This window comes from Cyanistes caeruleus, chromosome Z (assembly GCF_971803275.1).
Source record: "Cyanistes caeruleus chromosome Z, bCyaCae1.hap1.1, whole genome shotgun sequence".
NCBI classification, from domain to species: domain Eukaryota; kingdom Metazoa; phylum Chordata; class Aves; order Passeriformes; family Paridae; genus Cyanistes; species Cyanistes caeruleus.
This window is the reverse complement of record NC_141732.1, coordinates 55489530-55510554: the sequence shown is the minus strand read 5'-3', so window position 1 is coordinate 55510554 and position 21025 is coordinate 55489530. Positions and strand designations below refer to the sequence as shown.

At 37.2% G+C, this 21025-nt stretch overlaps 1 protein-coding gene across 1 annotated transcript in view; it reads left to right on the top strand.

Annotated features, from left to right (window-relative positions):
* Positions 1 to 21025, top strand: part of MRPS27 (mitochondrial ribosomal protein S27) — a 45326-nt gene that overhangs the window by 11193 nt on the left and 13108 nt on the right. The window contains exon 4 of the mRNA XM_023943508.2: positions 706 to 764. Within this exon, the coding sequence (XP_023799276.1) occupies positions 706 to 764 (59 nt within the window). The remainder of the gene's footprint in view (positions 1 to 705; positions 765 to 21025) is intronic.

The following is a 21025-nucleotide window of genomic DNA, read 5'->3' as shown; positions in this document are numbered from 1 at the left end:
CTGGAGTATTCCATCACCTTTTTGCTTATGTTAGTAAAACATACAGGAAAACAGGATTCACTGTTACCATAAGACAAAGTCTGACTGAAAACTTGGTTTGTATTTAAGTAATTGGTAGCTCTGGGAATTGTGTGAGAAGACAGGATTGTAAATGAGAGGACAGTTGAGCATGGGGAGGGATGATTTTTTTCTTACTATTATTTGTAAGTATAGTGAAATACGAAATTTCTGTCCTTGTGCTTCTGAATATATAGTATGAATAGGCACAAAAGGCAAACTATAGGGAAAAGAGTATTTACTGGAAAAAGCAATGAGATATTGCTCAATGTCAAAGACTCAAAATTGTGGCAAAAAATGTAAGTAACTGAATATATGCATAGAATAAAGGGTATGATTAAAGAGCAAAAGATATAGAGGAGTGGCGAAAATACAGGATATTGAGCTATAGGTGTTTAATTCTCAGATGGCTTTCAAGATGCATAAAGTTTCTCAGAATTAAGGAAGGGAGTTGTCTCCGTTTAAAAAGATTTGAGTTTTGACAGTCTACAAGAAACCAGAATTAGGAGCAAGCAAAGATGTGAAGAATTACTGTACTGTCAGACATCTAAATATGCCAGACAAATGTATTTTGTCACTGCATTTTCTTCTAATATGCTTCATGTGAGTGTTCCCTTTTTAAGCTTTTATTTCTTATCTTTTAATCAGTTCGTTGACAACATTTCTTCACGAGAAGAAGTGGATCAAGCTGAATACTACCTTTACAAGTAAGCATCTTTTGCCCCCAGCACAAACTTTGAGTCACACGAGTAAATACCACAAAGTCTTGTTCTTTGAAGACAGATGCTTTCCAGCTTCCTGGCTTTGGTTTCCCTCTTGCGAAGTATGCACATCTACTTGTCTTGCAATTCACAGTCAAGGGCTTTCTTGCCAACTTCTCCATGGTTATGGCTGCCCTTCTCTGGCGTTGTCTCCTGTCAAGCACGTTTATATGAGATACTGAACTAGCAGCTAGTGCAGCCTCCAGCTGTGGTTTTTGTTAGAGATGCTGAAATTAGGAGGAGTCATGTTTGTTCACAGTTTTTCCTTCTGATACTTTTTTTCTTCTCTGAGTCATTATTTGTCTTAATTTGCTAGGTGATATTTGGATGTCTAAGTGTGGGACTCAAGGAAGCTTGTTTACTTAGAACACAGAAGAATGAAAATGGGCATCCTGTGGTAATGATCAAGTCAAGGCTGCATGAAATATATTATCCCCTTGTACTTTTATGTTTCCCAGATAAGTTGTGTAGTTCACTTTATGCATGGGTTCTTAGGGTTTTCAGCAACTATTTTTGTGTTGATTGAAGTATACAGTGTACCTGTAGTATCTGACTGACCAGTAGTGTCAGTTTGAATGCTTGCTTGCTTCATGTCAGTACTTCTCAATATTGACTTCTAAGAGGGTAGCAGTTGTTGCTGATCACTAGAATAAATTAGTTCTTTCATGACAATTGTGCACACATTTTGAAAAGTAAGTTTTATGATGGAGACAGTAACATCATCCTGTTAATGTGCATGAGACAATATCCTTACAAATAATCCAAGGTTGTTATTTGTAAATAGAAATGATTTGGTTTTTTTAGTTAAGGTGTTTTCTGGATAGCTGGTTAAGTATATGCACAGTATGTGACTGCATTGGACTTCAGATGTCCCTGATTCTGTAGTACTAGTGGGACAGTATCCAAACCTCAGAACTTCAAGATGGAAACAATAGGAATGGGTTAATACAAGCAATATCCTGTAGTTTAAAAATTAAAGTGGGAAGAAGAATCTCTCACAGAGGTGAGCTTAGTGGAATTTCATTACTTTTGATCAAGATTTCACTAGTCTTTGCAGAATCAGTGGTCAGAAATCAGTTTTCCATCCTGCAAGAGCAGAGATGAAAACATAAGAAGGTAAAGCCAGTTTAATGCAAGCTCTCTCATACCTTTTAGTAACGTTTTTGTATGCGTTACGTTATGCCACATGTCCTTAAGTCCTCTCTGATGGAGTCAGGCCCTCCAGGGTCAGGGATTCCAAGAAACCTTTGACTTCCCTGACATGCAGAGGAAAGTGGGGTAGTTTCTAAGTCTCAAAATGGTACGATAAAATCCAGATAGTGAGGTGTCTGTAATGTATTTTACAGGTTCTTTCTTCTTGAAAAAAGTTCAGAAATAGTGAATAAAGGTTAGAAACATAAAAAATGATTCATTGTAAGAGGAAGAGAATATTACGGGGATTTCTGACATGCAAATATCCTTCATAGTCTTAATATATGCCTGGTTAGTACCTCAGGTAAAAACACAGGATTACTATCATTAAGAACATATTCTAGTAGAGAGAGCTACAGTTCAAAACCAATCATGATTATTTACTATTTTCCTAAGATAAAATTCCAGTATGGCTGGTGAGAGTATACCTGTGTGCATATCAAGTATTATCATTTGTCATTCATACAGATTTTAGTTGTCCATATGAAGAAAATAGAAAAGTATTGATCTGTCACATGGCTTGTCAGACATGCTCTGGCTGGAATTTTTTTTCTGTGTGTCCCTGTGATGCTGCTTTGTTTTGGTGTTGCAAAATGCTATCTTTTGGTGATATCAGTTTTCAAGGAGACTTCATTCCAACATTGATCCATGAAACTATTCTCAAAATTGGCCTGTATGCAGGTAGTGAAACAGTGTAGAGGGGTCTGTAATTCATGTAAAAATCCTAGTTATAACAGCATTTTCTCTTTCAAGCGAAAATAAGTGTTCTAGCTTTGGGATATAGGAGGTGTGGGTATTTGCAAGACCCTCTAGTTGGTCTTTATGTTTTACATTTGGCTGGAAATAAAATGAAAGCCATTTTTATAAAGGTAGGTCTTTCCAGCTGTGAGGATGTTTGACAGAAAAAATATGTGTCCCGTATAAATGGCCACACCATGAAATGAGGGGAGTAGGGAGGGAAAATTAAGAAGCAGAGAAGCTTTGACAAGAAATCTCTCTTTTTCTGCCTTAGTATAATTTTTCCAAGTATAATTTTTCTTTTATTTAAGGAGATGAAACTTCTGAATAGGAGAAAGGCAGTATCAGAGAAAAACTGGTTTTATGTCTGTTTCTTATGTTTCGTGTCTTCTGAGGTATACAGTCCGTTGCAAACAAATGTTGTGTACATGGCCTGATAAGTTGACTATATGTGCATTTGCCCGAACATAATTAATCAGAATGCTCTCAAAGTCCAGTGGTTTTCCCCTTAGCTGCTTGTAGAGTATAAAGAAGGGAATTTAATACCTCTCTGGCAACCTAGGGGAAGGGTAATCAGTTCCAAGGCCCCTACAAGGTTGGAAGTTGTTTCTGGTACAAAATGCAAACTGCCTGTGGGAAGAATCAGAAGGAAGTAATGGCATTTCCATGCTTTCAGTGTGGGGTTTTCCCGGAGATGGGAGTGACAGATCCTAAAATTGTTAGCATTGTAGATTGGAGACTTTCCATCTATAATGTGAGGCAGAACATAGTTTCAAGAAGTAGTATTCTGGAGCACTACCATAATGCATTTAGGATCCCAAATAAAATATATGTGCTATATTTAGACCTGTGTCAATTTTCCATCCTTTTAAATCAGTGGATCTCCAGCCATATTGTCTCCACAGAGGATCTTGAGCTCTCAAGAATAGCTGTGTGGAAACTGCTATGCTACATTGTGGAACATGTCAGTAAGATGGTAAAGGCCAGTTTGAGGCATGATGTCATGTGCTTTCAGTGCTCCTCTTTTTGTTCTCTTCTGAATACCTCCCCCCCTTTGTTAACTGTCAGGCTTCTAAAAAATCTTTTCATCTCCTAGGATCCCAACAAAAATTCTCATCAGAATGCAGAGCACTTTGAGCCAGATCAAAGATCTGTAGTTCGCTGTACTTTGTCCTGTCTCACTGAGATGTCACTATTTCACACATCAGGGTGTTTTTCATATGATTGAAACATTAGCATAATGAAGAGAGGTTTTGTGATGAGGTAACTGCTGATTTTTTATGTAGGTTTTATGCCAACAAAGATTTTTCAATGAGTGTGAAAAGAATTGGTGAAGTTTTTTTTATGTTGAGATTCCTCAAGAGAATTTTTAATTGCATTAAACCCGTGACCCACCATGTAGAAAAAAGTATACACAATGTCTGGAGAATGTGTGTTTGTATGTGCATGTCTGCAAATTCTTGCACAATCTGACTAGATCTTCCTATTACCTTTCTGTGATTGGCAATTTTTTTTTCAAAACAGGGATGTTTCTGCAGACTTCAAGACTTATTATCTTGGGTCCATAGTCAATACTTTGATAATTGCAAAACAGGACAATAGCAAATTATTAGAAGTTATTCTTAAATGTACTATATTTTATAAAATCATAGAATTGTTTAATTTGGATGGTAGTAAGTTACAGGTTTGAGGCCTGATTCCAACCTTTAAATCACTTTGGGGCTGTGATCTCTGTACATATTAAATTGTACTTTTCCCTACTGATACCTGTGTGTCATTGCTTAGGGCAACATTACATGCAAAGTAAGTTCCACCTGCACTCTCTATATTTGCATGTCTGTTCTGTGGGTGCAGGAATTGCACTTCTACTTTTATACCAGTCAAACAGCTTAGTGTCTGAGAATGTAGTTACTCTAAAGTATAGTTTATAATAAATTTTCACAATGGACCAACAAAAAAAGTATTTCTGAATGATATTTGCCTGGCATTCATTCTCAGTAGCATGGTACTTCGTTTCTGTATGTAAATCTACAGAAATAATGAATACCATTAACCTGTTCTGGCACAAGTAGAAGAGATGTAGACACAGTCCTATAACATATTTAATTCTTTCTTTGAGATATTTGCATTCTCTTAAGGCTTTAGGTGAAATAGATGTCATTAACTAATCAAATCTTGGTTTTCAATGCTTCCAGAGAAGTATATGTGTTGAAAAAAAAAGGTACAAAAATAAATGGGTCAGAAAAAGCTGCATGTTATTCAAGCTATGCAGCAGTTATATTTTGAAATTATATTGAGAAGTGGTGGAAGCATCTGAAGAGAAAAATATACTTTGTTGGCGGAATGGTATATTTTACCGGTTCAGACATCTGCCTAGGCTGAGTGTTCTAAAATAAGTTCATTTGCAAAAGATTTGGGCAGCTCTTCAGGAGGTAGGGGGGCACAAGGAAGGGAAACACCAGAGAGCTGTACCTCATTGGAATATTTACTTATTTTCATGTGAATGACAGAAATACGAGTGTTTAGTGCTGTTCACTATGGTTGCCAGTGTGTGATGCTGCTTTATGTGAAGAAATATTGGTCACTATCCAAGCCAGTGCTGTCAGATGTAGGTGTTCTGGATGTAGAGACTTCACTGTGCTTCTGGCTCCACCATTCACTCATTTCTGCACAGAGGGGCACACGTTCTTACTTTCCCTCTCATCTTTCACAGTTTCTCTGTTGTGTTTGTCTGTCCGTGGTTTGTCACAGGCTGAACTGTCGGAATCTTTGGAAAAAAACATTAGTAACTACGTTTCAGAACCCAGAGCCAAATCTCAGCAAGCCTTATCCTGTAACCACATCAAAATTTCAGTGTGCTCAGTGTAACATGCTGTGAAGTGTGGAAGAACCATCAATAAAGATAAAACATTGAAGAGCATTCAGAAGGATCTTTATCTATAATACAAGCCTTTTTAGTCGTCTGCTTTTCATAGTTCATCTGTCCTTTTGTATATGTAGTTTTCTTTAAACTTGGCAGAAACTGGTCAAGAATTTTCTAGGCATGGCTTGTAAAAGCACAAAAAGTTGGAAGGCTTTTCATTGATGCTAATTTTTTTGTGTGTGTGTGTGTTGCCAGTGCTAGAAGGATAAGCATTTGGATTTTAAAAGCTTTATATTTAAAACAAGAGGAAAAGAAGGTTTCTTCTACAAACAGAATGCAGTATCAGTATTGGGGGTAATCTGTCCTCCTACTCATCCACTATATTTCTGGAGTCAATAGAAAGACAAAGCCAGTCAGATTTAGAAATTGACAGAAATTACTTGATCCACACTCCATATGGATACATTTTTCATTTAGTATTGAAAGATGGGCTTTCATTACAGTTCTTGGAAGAAAAGAGTATTAGCAGAATTTCCATATCTTTCACCCACCATCTTCCTTGCCAACAGCTCAAAGCTTTCTGTCTAGTAGCTTCTAATGGAAATAGTCTAAAGTACAGTGTGACCAAATCTCGGCTCCATATGTTGAAGGAGAAGGGACAGTTTTGTCTCAGAGTTTGTCCCATACTTATCCTTAAAGGTCAATTTTGCTATATCCAGTGGCATTCCAGAAGTTGTTTCGTGAACCCTTGCATCATCAAAAAGCCTGTCAGGAAGCAGATCTTGCATTATGTTTTGGAAATACTGAAAGTCCTGACAGAGGTTAAATGCAGCCAAAAATGTAGAGAGCATTTGTATGTGCTTTTGTATGAATGCAAATAGCCAGGACAGACTAAAACCTCTTAAAAGCTTCAGAATTTAAAATAACCATGATGATCTGTTCCTTTGCTAGCTTTAGTGAATGATTAATATGACTAATAATTGTAAAGATATACTGGAGAATTAACTCCATCTGGCTTCCCCTGCAAGGAATTCCTGGTTCTGCTACAGCCCCCGAGCAGCAACGGCAGTCAAAGACAGTCTCCAGTTCCATGTAAACAGAAGAAAAAAGCATATGAAGTTAATGTTTTTATTGAGCCCCTTGTCCTTTAGCTTTCCTAAATAGTGTTAAATGCTACAGTAATCTTATCTCTTTCAGTTATGTTGAAAGTGGCAGCTACCAGCATAAACCCATGAATTTTCATTTGGCTTGCAACCATTACTAGAGCTGCCATGGTCCCTTCCTTAGGAACTGTTAATTTTGTGGTTATTGTATCCATCAACCTAAATCATTCTTCTAGGTGGTGCAAGTAAGTACTTCCTTCTTGAATCAAAATACATGCAGTAGAAAAAATAACTATGAACTACTCATTACTATCAGCTTGTTATGGAATAATCTTGGCATGCTGTAGACCAGAGCTGTCTTATTGCAGGTAGGTTGATTAGAATTAGCATTATTTGAACTGTTGACTTTGTCTTAGTTTAGATCAGCGAGCAAGAAACCTTAATTCAAATAAAACATTTTAATAATGTTTCATCTTTATAATTTAAACTATATTTTTAAAGAAAGCCTTATTGCTGTTTTATGGCAGCAGGAAACACGTTCTTTAAACCAGTTTCATTTCTTTGGAAGGATTGTACTCAATTGGGATCCATCTTCTTACTGAGCAAAGAGACAGTCTTGTCTAGATACTTCTATGGTTTACAGGTATTTCTTTGCAGCTTTGTTTTATATATCTGATTTTCTTTTAAAATAAGAAGTAAATGTTTACCAAAATGCTATTTTTCCTGACGTGGACAGCTGGCTTTGAGAAGGAGCCTTAAATGGAAGTATTACTTTTCTGCAAATATTAATTATATTAAATATAACATAGAAGACATTTAGAACATGTTTTCTATTTAGAGTAGCAATTTAGGAAATCTTATTTTTATTTGGTTAGATAAGATTCTCAGTATGTCAGGATTTTTGTATTTGTAGGCGCTAGTTTTTATTCCTGTTTTAATTTAGATGTGGTAAATATGCATTCCTGCTGTTTTGAGTCACGTATTACTCATTTTTGAGCTGAAATAAATACAACATAGAAGAGTAAGGAGTATATTATGTCTGCAGCTGTAGAAAGGGCAATAGTTATTAAAAATTCTGTTTGCAGTTGCTTAACTAGTAACTTTCTCTAGTTTGTTTTATGCTGCTTGTAAAACTAGCTGTACAATATATGTTTCTTGGGGAAACAAATACATTTGGTACTGATTTTTATTTGCAGGGCATGTGAGCTGATTTATTTCTTTCAAATAGGAATTATGTTGATTTTTTGATTAGCTTTAATTTACAAAATTGTAGTGCTGAGTAGCACTGGGTTGTGAGGTAGCCATTCAAATGAAAGTATTAGTCCATTTTAACTTCATCCATTCTTACACAGCACATATGAAATAATAAAATCGGCTAAAAATGGGAGAGTGTTTATCCCGTACTTTGTGAAATTAAAGTTTTTGTGCTACTGCAGCCAGTATATTCAAAATGCTGTACAGTTTAAATGTCATAAACAGAGGGCCAAGTAAAAAGTAAAAAGGTTTCCAGACCAAGCAGAAAAGGTCTTACGAAAGTCAGTGACCAAGATTCTTTTACTGTAATCAGTAAAAGAAAGAATAAAGGTAGTTTTTGAGGTAAGTTGAGATGTTAGTTTGTTGTCATTAAAGGTGGGTGAATTTTCCAAGGGGTGAATCAAGACGTTCCTGGCTTAAATGGACTCTGCAAACAGTTGTGGATGAGCTTCTGATGAGAACAATAATTTTATTGGAAATCAATTTTTAAGAACAGGATGAGTATTTAGAGTCTGTCTTGTGTTAATTTTATTATGGAAAAAATTAGGTTAGGAGCTGGAGAGTGAAGATATGCAGTAAATAGTATCAGCTTCCAAATGTCCTCCATCTGGGAAATAGGAGTTGCATAGCTTGCGGCATCTGTTGTGTTGAAAATGCATCTTGGGCTAAAGGTACATGCTGTAAAGTTGGCCCTCTTACCAGGATTTGCTTTGTATTTTTTCTTAAAATTGTTTTCTCTGACTTGTAACTAAAGGAAGGCTTATAAGAAAGTGGGACTGGACAGCCAGTAAGAATGTGAAATGTTTTGAAACATGCCTGGGCATATCACATGGTAATTTAACATGGGAAGTGATAGCTATCTGGTTTCCTATATTCTTTTTTTTTTTCCTTTACAATGCTGGAGGAAAGATTTTTTCAGGAGACTAATGTGAGTGCTGGTAAGAGCTATACAAGCAGTGTCATGACATTTTTGGTTTTCTGCCATGGTAACAGTATATGCTCTTGCAGGTTGCATGGAAACAGGCCTGGGACCAAAGTATTTCTAACATTCCTGCCTGAAAATTCCTATTCTGCACCACTCTTGTTAAGAAAACTGCCAGTATGGTTGAATGATGGCAAGTCATGTGCTAGTTTGCAGGGTAGACCGATGGTGAGAAGGACAAAGACATTAAGATATTTTTTCCTGTCACACCTCAGCCAGCATATGAAATACAAGGCTTTGCAGTAATTCAGTGAGGGCATCCTTTCATTTTGCTATATGTAATGAGAAGTCCATATAATCTTAAGTTTTAAATCATTGTTACATAAAATCTTGATTTATTTCACAGGCTTTTAAGATGAGTGTGGTCTGATCAAATACATAAAAAAGGGACTACACCATCTAACTGGACTTCACAGTCAGGAAAAGTGTTCTGTGCTTTGTTGGTAACAGTGAAGATGTTCAACTCAGTAATACGATACAGTAGAGTGGATCCAGTACAATCTATTGTGCTCAGACTCTATGGTTTTGATGCACATTGCTGCACAGTGTGCAGGGATACCAGTTCCAGAAAGTGAAAGCCTTTGGAGATAGAAAGAACATTTAAGATGACCGTGTTAAGAGGTGGAGTGATGCACCACAGTTATAGATCTTTTCTTACTTTGTTCTGTTATACTCCATTTTAGCAAAATGGTTTTATAACCAAAGGAAAATTACTATTATTATGGGGAGGAGGTAGGTTTACATTAGCATGTAAATCTTTCTTTATCTTGTAAATTATTTGGCATGTTAATTCTCAAGTAGCTGCCTTTTTATTAAAAAAACTTAAATATGTTTATGCTTTTGTATGACTGAAAATGTTACAACAACATTCACTTATCAAAACATCTAGAAAATTATTTCCAACAGACTAGATTTCTTTATAGCCCCAGTAATAAATTTGGGAAGTCTATTATGTTAGTCTATTCCAATGGCTCCATTTTTTTCTAAATAATTCCATCTTCAGAAGTGTCCAAAAAGACTTGAGTGCAGAACAAAAATGAAAGTAAGTAGGTACATTTATTTAGCTTGTGTATCGGCTTATTTCTGCATATACATTTGTGCCTGTGAAAAAGTTTTCTCCCTAAGGGCAGAAGCTTGATTGCACACAGACCCACAAAACAGTGCTTTGCTGTAATTGAATCTAGGAGTATTGAATGAGTAGATAAACAAAGGTCATGGTTATTACTCATTGTTTAGCAGAAAAGGGAAGTTAAGGTGCAAATTGCTGAATATAAGATGCTCTGTAGCAAAATAAAAAAACAAAACAGTCATTCAGGGTACTTAATTTTTTGTTGGTTGGTTGCTGTGTTGGTTGCTTGGTTGGCTGTTTGCTTGATTGGTTGGGGGATTTTTTGTTGTTCAAATGCTGCTTTAATAGCTATTTTTAAAACTGCATGCTCCAGATAATGTATCTATATTGTCTGCTGGAATGAGTCCAAATGCATTTTCTGTGCCTCTCTGTACTAAGCATTCTGCTGAGCTACCTGCAACTGTTCTTCTGCCATTGTTTCTGTTACTTCTTTCTGTTTCTGGGATTTATTTGCTAAATCCTTGATTCCTAATTAGGTTGACTAATCCCTGAATAGTCCCTTCCTTACCTTTATTTTGTATTTTGTTGTGGAGGGCATTGTGGAATGGAAGAACAATACGGGTTTGGAAAAAGCTTAGATAAAAGTCCAAGCCTCTCTTGTCAGCTGATTTTTCCCTCTTACCTATTTCCTAAAGTCCTGATGTGGCTGTCCCTGAAGAATAATGTCCCTAGGCTTTTCAGCTGCCGCTATGTCTCCCCTTTGCTACATCAGTTTGAAAGCCTGAGGACTCAATTAAACGTGGAGTTAGTCATTTCAGAAATAACACTATGGCTGCCTTCAACAATTGGTTTCCATCTTCACCACTGATAAATCCCTGTGGGATGCTGGACTGCACATTCTTGAAAGGTGCTGGGGTTGTCCCTGCCTCTCAGCTTTCATCTAATTAATGATCATGTGCATGTGTGGTGTGCCAGGTCTTCAGCTGATTGAGACATGTCCCTGGTAGCTTGGAGAAACTGTGTTTTCTCTTTCAGCTGGGTTGAGGATTAGACCCAGGATCTGGTTTACGGAGCATTTAAGCAGCAACAAAGAATGCTTTCTTGGAATTACTGTTAAAATTAGAAAAGAGATGCACAAGAGAGCAGCTTATAGAAATGCCTGTACATGCAGCTGTAAACGTAGACCCAGTAATAATTCCTTTCTCATGCTGAAAAGTGAATGGGGATTTTGGTTATTTCCCACCCCCTCCACCTCCCTCCCTTCAGACTAGAACTTTTCAAGCTGAAAGCACACAAATTTTGGCATCTGGATTTGCATGCAGATTTTCACCTTTATGAGTAGTATCTCTTCTCAAGAATTGGTGTGGATATAAAGCTGCCTTTAATCACCAGAGTCAACTTTATGATGATCCCCTTTATGCTGATAGTTATTCTAGTCTCTCCTCTGTAACTATACTATACTGTTTTGATTTAAAAAAGGGGAAAAATACTCCTTTCTTTGAAGTTCCACTAGGGACTGAGCTGAACTGGACTAAATTGAGCTACACACTAAATAGATGGCCTCTGGCAGCAGACAGCTGGGTATGAAATGGACACCATCTCCTTTCCCCTTGTCTACAAGACAACTGTTCCAAAGTCAACAAACCAGACTGGTTGCTTGTATGTCTGACTGGGGTTGGACGAGGTGCAGTAGCTACTGAGAGCATGACAGCAGAGCATGTGAAGCAGGAGTGGTACAGTCCACTTCAGCAGCAAAAGGATTTATTTTTTTTTTTGTCTTCATTGAAGTTACTGTCCTACAGTGATGACTTGGCAGTTTTTCTTGCCCAGATTAAGTCATAAAGCAGCAAGTTCATCTTATGTAAGATACTACTGTATTGTTGTTTCGAAAGTCATGATGCATTGAAGAAATAAAGCCAGACTGAAGGGCATGCAGTACATCAATGCAGATAGCTGTAGTGTTTCTCCTGCTCTTCTGTCTCTTCTGTTCTCCTGTGCAGTGGGTAACATGACATGGAAAAGGGCTCTATAGCATGTCTTGGGGAAGTGGTGCTGTAAATGTCAGTTTGGAGCCTGAATACAAGGTCTGAGTAAGCTGCTGTAAAAGGGCAAAGTAGCAAGTCATCCTGGCCTTCTATTGTGGGCCAATCATTAGCAGAACCAAGTGTTAGTGAGTTATCATAGAATATGCTGAGTTTGAAGGGACCAATCAGGCTTGTGAACCCAACTCCTGGCTCTTCACAGGACATTCCAAGAATCACACTGTGTGCTAGAGAGCATTGTCCAAATGTGTACTGGACTCTGGCACGCTTGGTGCTGTGATCACTATATTTATAACTAGCAATCTTGGATATGTTCCTGTCTCAAAAGGGGAGAAACTACAAAATACCTTTTTGCATTATGAAATCCTCTGCCTGTTTTGGGTAGCATGACCTCATTTTACTGTGCAGCTTTCAGCTACCTACGCAAGGGAGCATTTGTCCTACAGTACATGCAGTACTTGAAGAGAGGTACCTGCTGTCTCTAAATAACCAATCTGATGGCACAGTGTTTTTCTTAAAAGAATAAGACTAAAACAATCATATATCTGATAAGAACCCACAAATTTCAAACTGCCTTACAAAATGCTTGAGTCTGGTTTGCTATGTTTATCCTTGATGCACTTCTTGTTCCTTGGGATTGACATACGCAGTGGGGCAAAAGACATTTCAGTCTTACTGGTCTCAGACATTAGATATACTAAGAGGTGTGCTAACTATATGCCTCAGAAGTACTGTGTTTGGGTACTGTGGTTAGAAAACAGTTAAAAACATGTAAAGGACTTGAGTATTTCTTGTTACTCATTACTAAAAGTATTTTTATTGGGAAAATTTGTGGTTGGAAATAAAAAATACCAGTAAGCTTTACTTGTTGAGATATGGCATTGAAAGTAAGCAGAATAACTAATGTCTGGTAGCCAAGATCTGCCTATTCATCAATGGCCAACCTTTTGGAAATGGTTGCCTTTTTGACAGTGGCTGTGGCTGAAACTGCAGGTTGCAGGGCTTTTGTCCTCTTTTTCATTAGTTACATTTAATATGAAAGCCTTCTTGTCTGCCTCCCCTTCACTCAGGGAGGTGCAGAAGGAGAGCAATAGACAAGGACATCAGACTGTAGCAGTGAAAAATTTAAAGAGCACAGATTTTAGGTCAAAATTAGGCTAACTTGGGTTGTATGCCTCTGGCAGCAAATCTGAAAAGGTGAAACCTGGACTGTGCAAATCCAATTTGTTAAGTGTTTGACAGCAAATGCAAGGTTTGACTCTTCTGCTTAAATTGGTTACTGAGATCCATTCAGTGTTTGTATTCCTGAAGCATATTGTCTTCCCAACACCTCTTCCATGCTCTGATTCCATGTAGTGTAAAACTGAGTAACTCTGCAGAATAAATGGTTTGGCTGGTGCACTTCTGTATTGCAACCTTTGACATACTCAAGACAAGAGTACATCATTTATGATCTGTGCAAGTTCAATTGTGATCAAACCGAAAAGTGTCAAGGGTTATGTCAGTTGGTGTAATGTTACAGTAGTTTGAAGCTAATGTGTGATGTATTTCTGGGAGCTATTTCGTGACCCATAAAGAATTTGAGTCAAATAAATGGAAAATGCAACATGGTTACAATGTAGACTGCAGCTCTTAGGAAGTAGGTCTCTAACAAAATCCTGTTAGCTTTACCCCAGGTTGAATTTACACTTACATTAGCAATTATTAAAAAGTTGCTGTTTGCAAATACAATAATATCAATGTCTAGTTAAAGGCTGAGCTTTTTTTTCCTGACATAAAATCAAGAAGTCATTATTTGCTTTTCTTGACAGCACTTTTTATGCATACACATGAAGCATACCTATTAAATGTGGTGTGGAAGGGGTATTCTGTCATAGTTTAGGCTTAGTGCTAAAAGGCAGAAACACCTTAATGTGTGATGCACTTCCCTCTGACACTGAGCTGTCACAGAACTTAGAGTCACTGTTTTGTCTGCATGGAAAGCCCCTGCTGCTACATTTCTGTCCAGCTGGGTTAATGGTTACTGGAAAGCAACCTTCACTGTGACATCCCTGCAGTAGTTGGTAGCTAAGAGATGGAAGTTCTTTAAAACATCTGCAGTATTTTTTTTTTTTTAAAAAAAATAAGCCTAATAAGCTTTAAAACAATTTAGTCGCTCAAATGACAAAAAGTTATCTGTGGTTGAAGAAAGTCCATGACATAAGTACTATTTGGTACACAAAAGATTTTAAACTTACTTTTGAAATACAGCTAATTGGGAACTACCTTTCTGCTGGAAATTGACTTTCTGGCAGCCTTTTAGCGGGCAGTCACTTGGCAAAGTGAACACGGTACAAACGTGGTAACAGTAACTAGAAACTGCGGAGTTTTGCAAACATTTCTTTTTCATCTTGAGAAATGAGCTGATAATTTGTGTACTAGCTTTCAGACAAGTTAATTTGTTGAAGTAATGATAGGCGTAGCTGAGTTAGTAAAATGGTAACAATCAAATCAATGCTTTACTCATCTGTACCTTTTTTTACGGTTTTCAGAGATCCAAGTAAAAGAATCCAGCAGAACTGACCCTTTGTTGAGCTTTGAAACAAAAAGTTTTATCCTGATGCACTTTGAAATTGATGAGATTAAAAAAATATTCCCTGAAGCAAGAAATGCAGTATCTTGTATGGTTCTTAATTTGTCTGTTTTTGTATGCCAGGATGCTGAAAAAGATATAATTAGTGGAAGAGTTGGTTTTAAATTAGACTTTATTATGGTTGCATGGGGACAAGAAAAGGCACTTGAGAGAATCTTACATATCACTATAGCAACAGTTCATTTTCTCATTCCTTATGTATTTTCTCAGCCTGTGGTACTTTGTATACAGTATTAGTGACATTTATATTCAAAATCAATCATCTCAATGGTAAGTCCAGAAGTATTTGTCACAGAGAGCTTTGTCTTTTGCAGTCAATATTTTGGCTTTTTATTATTGTTATTATTATGACACAACCTTTTCTTTTTAATTGTTGCTTTTTGAGTGAATGTCATCTTTATGGTGAAAATAGTATAGATTCTTCATGTGTGTGAGATGAAAGCTGTGTTTTTCCTGATTGTAATTTTTTAAAAGGACTGGGAGAAGTGAAGGGTGGTGGGTAACTATTATCCTGGGAAGAGAAGAAAAGTACAAGTACTGTATTCAAAAACCTGTTTATTTGGTTTCCTTCATTGCAGTTCACCTCAGCATTTTGTTAAGTCAAAAAGGGGGGTTGCTTTGCATTTGAAATAAAACTGAATGTGATAAATTTACTTTCTTCATGAAACTGTAGCAGGCATCACCATCTTTTCTTGATAGCAATGTTCTTTCACCTGCAAGTCATGCTGAGGATCCCCAAATGTCCATTTCTAGAGAGCTGGGTGACCTTCCTTTTAACCTAGAACAAGGAATTGTGTTGATACTGGATTTTCAAATGTTAATGTCTTTTGTTTCTAACTAGGTAAGGCCTGCGACTTATGTCACCCTATTTTAGGTTAAGCATACAGAGCATGTTCAGCCAAACTGACACAGACTAGTTCACTTTCTTCTTAGAACTGAACTTCCGTTGGAGTTCTGCCAGGGAGTGCATAATTCTGAAGTACTTTGAATCTACATGGCTAGAGGAGCATTTTAAGACACATATTTAGCAGCCTCAAAGAGTTTTCCCAGGGACAACGAGTGTGCTGAGTGTATGTTGTTTGAGCCTTGGCTTTACTTTTTCAGTCTGAGCTAATTATGAGGCATTTGAGGTGAGCCTATCAGGTTTTCTGAAAGATTGCTGCTTTGTGCTTTGCAAGTATTTCTAGGGGGCTCAAGGCTGCTTGGTGTAACCTGGTGGCAGGAGGTTGGAAGAGCAACTCTACTGCAGTTCTGTTATGTTGACTGCCTCTGGATGGAAGGATTGATAAATGATAAATTCAGGAATACCAGTAGTTGTTTAAAATCTTGCAATACCAGGAGCACCAATAAATTGCTTCAAACTTTGCCATAGACTCCTTACCTGTTGTAATGCTATTTCTTTTGTGATGACTCTTATGTCTATTTATGTATGAGCAAAGCATTTCTTTCATGCTGTAGTAAACTGTCCATTAATACATTATTTTGAAATTTATAAAATTTATCTAGTATTTTGCAACTCTTTGATCATGCTGGTTTTTCTTTTAATGTAATAAGGCTTGTTTCTTAAGCTTTACTCTTGAAGGTGCCTTAAATTCATCAAAAGGAGGAAGAGTGTTTAGTGATAAGAGGCTGACAACAATTGACAGAAATGATTGTTGTATCAGAAATTCAGTTTTTTCTTGAGAAAAATTTGAGAATTTGTTACTCAGGTAAAAACTGTCAAAATAGCTGGGTCAGTGAAGAATAAACTGCATCCTACCTGCTATATGGTGAATGTTGTTGTGATAGTTATTGTTAGAAAAAGACTTTGTGAAGCTGAGCTTTCTCGGCATGAATGTAGTTATAATAGCTACCCTGAAACTGCTGAATAGTGGATTTTTTCCCTTAAGTTGTCGGAAAAGAGAGATTACCCAGGTGATAGCCTGAGTTTTCCTAAATAAATGTGTAATGATTTCTAGCTAAAATATCTCCATTTCCAAATCTAGTCTTAGTACTAAGCTTAAGGGTTAAGAAAAAGATGAACTTGCAACATTGAAGTGAACTGAACTAAAAGCTGAATGTGGTAAAACATGAAACAAGACATAATACTAAAAATATCCGTAGTCTCCTGCTCAGCCTTGATGTTTGACTGTGCTTCTGTACTAGAATTTCTCCATATCTGATCATTTAGGTCTGTTTTGGGACCATGATCCAGACCAGACATGCATCAGTAGTATAAGAGCAAATCTTGAACAAAAAACGTTGTCCATGAAATACAAATTCATGTGGAGGTGGAGAGAGCTTAATTTAGAAGAAATAATTTCAGCAATCAAGTTAAATTAGTTCAAAATAAAAGATGGGGGAAAGTCAATAAAAATGAAAATACAATAGGGGCTAAATGTGGGGTTTTTTTCAGGGAGTCTGCAAACCAGTTTTCTGCTTGTGTAAGATTCTGCCTTATCCTTAGACTATGCTGTGTTACAGTTGTCATGTCTAATTTTTTAACCTGTCCTATTACTGCTTTGGGTAATTGATTTCTTATAGTGCACATACTCCTTGAGTTCATTACTAAACACAAAAGCGATGTATTCCCTCTGTTTTTGAGTGTAGGCAGTTAATGCGCGAGGTATTTCCTATAGGACTGCTAAGTTTGCACATGAAATTTTAAAGGGATTTTTACAAAAAAGGTAGAGGCAAAAGTGTCAGGCAAAGAAGAGATGGAAAAATAAAGTTCTGTTCATATTTAAAAGGAAATTTCTGTTGATAATGATTGCTTTTCCAGGATTGTTTTCTTTGACACTGATGTATGAGCAATGCCTCTGGGTCCATTTAAAATGTAGATGATTTTCCCTAAGGGTTGTGGCTTGAAATGACAAACAAAGGAGAGTTTTGGGTGACAGCCTTCCAGTTTCCAAGCTAAGCCTGCCTGGAATCCATTTGATCATTATGCACTGGAGCTGAAAAAATGTGCCTGGGAAGAAGAAAACATGGCATTGCTGAGATGCTTCTCAGCCCTGTATGACTCGTATAAAATGTGGAGCTGCTTTGGATTTATTCCACTGAGATGGCTTCTTCCTGGTTTGTAGAGATATTTCCTACTATATTTATTAATTTTAAGTCTCTTTACATTTTGTGCTGGGACTTCATAGAATTTTAAGTGGATGAGAAGATATCTGGCACTTTCCCTTCCTGTTAAAAGTATGTGCAGGCACAGGTTTCTCTCTAGTTCTAAAAGAAGAGAAATAGGCAGTGTCGAATGTGTGGATCATTACTAGATGCTTTCTCATTAGGTCAGGTCAAGGTGGAGAAAGGAAGGGTCTCTCTGTTTCACAGATCAGGGGAGAATGGAGAAGAATAAAAATAGTGTCTTGCACAAGGATAGCTTATGGGAGTACCAGGAATTGGACTAGCCTTTAAGAAAGCCACAGAGTACAAAATGGAACTTGTGATCAACAAAGAATGCAAACTGATATGCCGAGCTGGCTTTCCCTGTATATTACCAGGAAGAGCAGAGCTCTTCCTCATGGTATGTTACTTCTACTTCTGTGTGCACTTTCTTTTCTGTAATGCCACAAATCTTCATTCACCATCTTTCTCATTTATGGCTGTCCCTAAAGCAATGAAACCCCCTTTATCAACATAGAGAAAAGAATGCAGACCATCAAGGATTGGTTCTGTTTGCTGTCAGGTTTGCTGCATTACTTCTGTTCAGAAGACAGGGTGTGTGAAAGCAGATACAGTGCATCACCATTTGATGGCACAAAAAATTGCAAGACTGAAATAAATGAGTAGAGCAGGAATTCAGCTTTTCTGCAGTGTGTGAGGGCACTAGTATAAGTAAGTCATGCTTGCTGTAGTAGTACATGAAGCACTCTCAGCATCTGTTAAACTTCTTTATTGTTTGGTTTCTTTCACACAGCATGAATACCCCAGCGCTGTTGAAAATAATGAGAAGTAGGGCTTTATGCAGGGACTTAGTAAACTGACAGTGTAGCCCAGTGTGCTGGCCTATTTGTGAGCAAGAGAGTGTACTAGCTTGGGTGAAAATGTTCTGGTTACGTTGTACTGAGGCTGTACACTCCTTGTATCTCTTCCAAGTTGTTATCAATTTGCAAGTACAAAGTAACTGTTAGTGAAAATAAAGTTTGTGGACTGCATAATTGGACTGAATTTTAAAAGTAAAGAGAATTATAGAGTATTGCGTTGTGTGCTGTTAGATTCAGTGACCTTAATATTTCAGGATCTCCCTGTATTACAGATATTTCTGTTTTTATTCCCTGTGGAGGCAGATGTTCTCAGTTCAATGACTGGAAGGATGACCATATTGATTCTTTAGCCATTAACATTAAAGTGTACCAATAGAGAGCTTCTCTAATACTATTACAGTTGCTTCTTGTCTTTTCTGATAGGAATCTTGGGCTTCTCAGGTTTTTATTAGTTCCCAGAAAAATTAGTTTCAGCACCAGGCATCTGCGAGATAACCTTCCATTAAATACGTAGCAGTTGCTAAAGGCTTCCTTTATTTAATTCATTCCGAATCCTCTGTTTTCTGTAGTTTTAACTTCCTTCTGTCTTTTCATCTGTCTTTGAACATATTGCCTTGCTTAATTATATCCTGTTTGGTGGACAAAGAGAAGGAGGAGGATGTTAATGCTTGTCAAAATGATGAGCAGCCTCCTCTTTTTCCTGATTCTATTTCAAATACAAGTGCCTGCCACAACATTTGGTTGATTTGTGTATGTTAACTTTAAAAAAACACATACCCTGTTGGTTTCTCTTCTATGGATCAGAAACAATTGAAGATTGCAGTGTAGTTGTTTCACTTCCAATTCTCCTACCACATCATGGATTAGCGGAAATGTCTAGTGTTGAGGGATCTTGTACATGCATATATATATTGCATTCCTGCACCAGTCCCCTCTCTTCATTCCCATGCAACTGATTTATAATTAATTGTTAGAATTAACTAGAAAATTACGTCCTTGAGAAACTGTTTGTTTTCCATTTACATAGCACCTAGGGCAGGCAAGACCTGATCTGAGCATAAAGATCAGCATATAAATCTTAATAGTTATATTACATATAACTATAATATACGTATGTTACATACAGTAATTATATCTGAAAGATCCTGTGGTTGTTATACACACACACACACACACACACGCAAAAATCAGTCCCAGCCCTGTAAAAGCTGATGTGCTTTTTTTACAAGTGCTCTGGTTTTTTTGCAAGTTTTTATAACGTGCCTCTGGATTTTGTGCATATGGATTCCAGCAATGAGTGTTGATTGAGGATCAGCTTCATTCTGTTTCTAGGCCATATCGCATCCCTGTTAGGCCTTCTGCTGTCCAAGTCCAATATTTGAATCCTAGAAGCTTTCATTACAGTATGCTTTAGCAGTCCCAAGGTGCAGTAAGTATTGGAGTGCTCTCTCTCACTGTGCTGTACTCAAGAGAATAAATTGAGCTGTGAAAAAAGTTGAATTTTCAAATTCATGAAAAACAGCTGGTTGGGATTTTTTGTTGTTGTTTTTTGAGTACTTGCTTTTCATTTGCAAAGATTGTGTCAGTAGAAAGCCTGAGTATTTGAGAGCATCAGCATCATGCTTTTTGAAAGACAGGACTGTTGTTTTCCACTTGTGAAACTATTTTAACCATTTAATGAAGCTTTAAAAGACGTTGGCAGCATTATTGCTGCGTGCTGGTGTTCCACCTTTACCCTTCTTAAATGGCTGGTGAAAGAGTCTGTAGCAATTAGATAATTTTTTCATCAAAATATGATTAAATCCAAATTCCTGTAGTTGATAATGCCTGAAAACATTTGTCCATGACACAGGACTTTAATGAAAGCAGATACACTTTCTTGCTACTCTCAGTATTTGAAATTCTGAGAGAAGAAAATGGAAAGCAATTATAGCAACAGAATGGATGCTTGTAATTTAATATTCAAAGCAGGCTTTTCTTTTCCTATTAAATTGTGATTTAATGGGGAGGTTTCATATGCCACTTATAAATACATATATTTAGATTCTGTAGTTGTTTAGCTCCACTTTTGGCATGGCTATCTTCTTCATTCTGAAGGCTCTCTAGGCTGCCATGCTTTTCCAGGCTTGGTCATCTGTGTAGCCCTCAGTGATAGACAAGAAATTCACTGAGGGGGAAAGAGGGTTGGTGGCCACATTAGTCTGATAAACGTTCTGGAAAGCATGCTCACTCAGATGGAAGAGTCAACCCTGCCTCTAAATGGTGCTGCAGCTTGCCTTGGGGCTGCAAGCATCTGCAGATGAACCCAGCTCAGTTGTTGGTGTTCTTTACAGAAAGTGGCAGTCACTTCTGTGCTAGGGACTAAGAT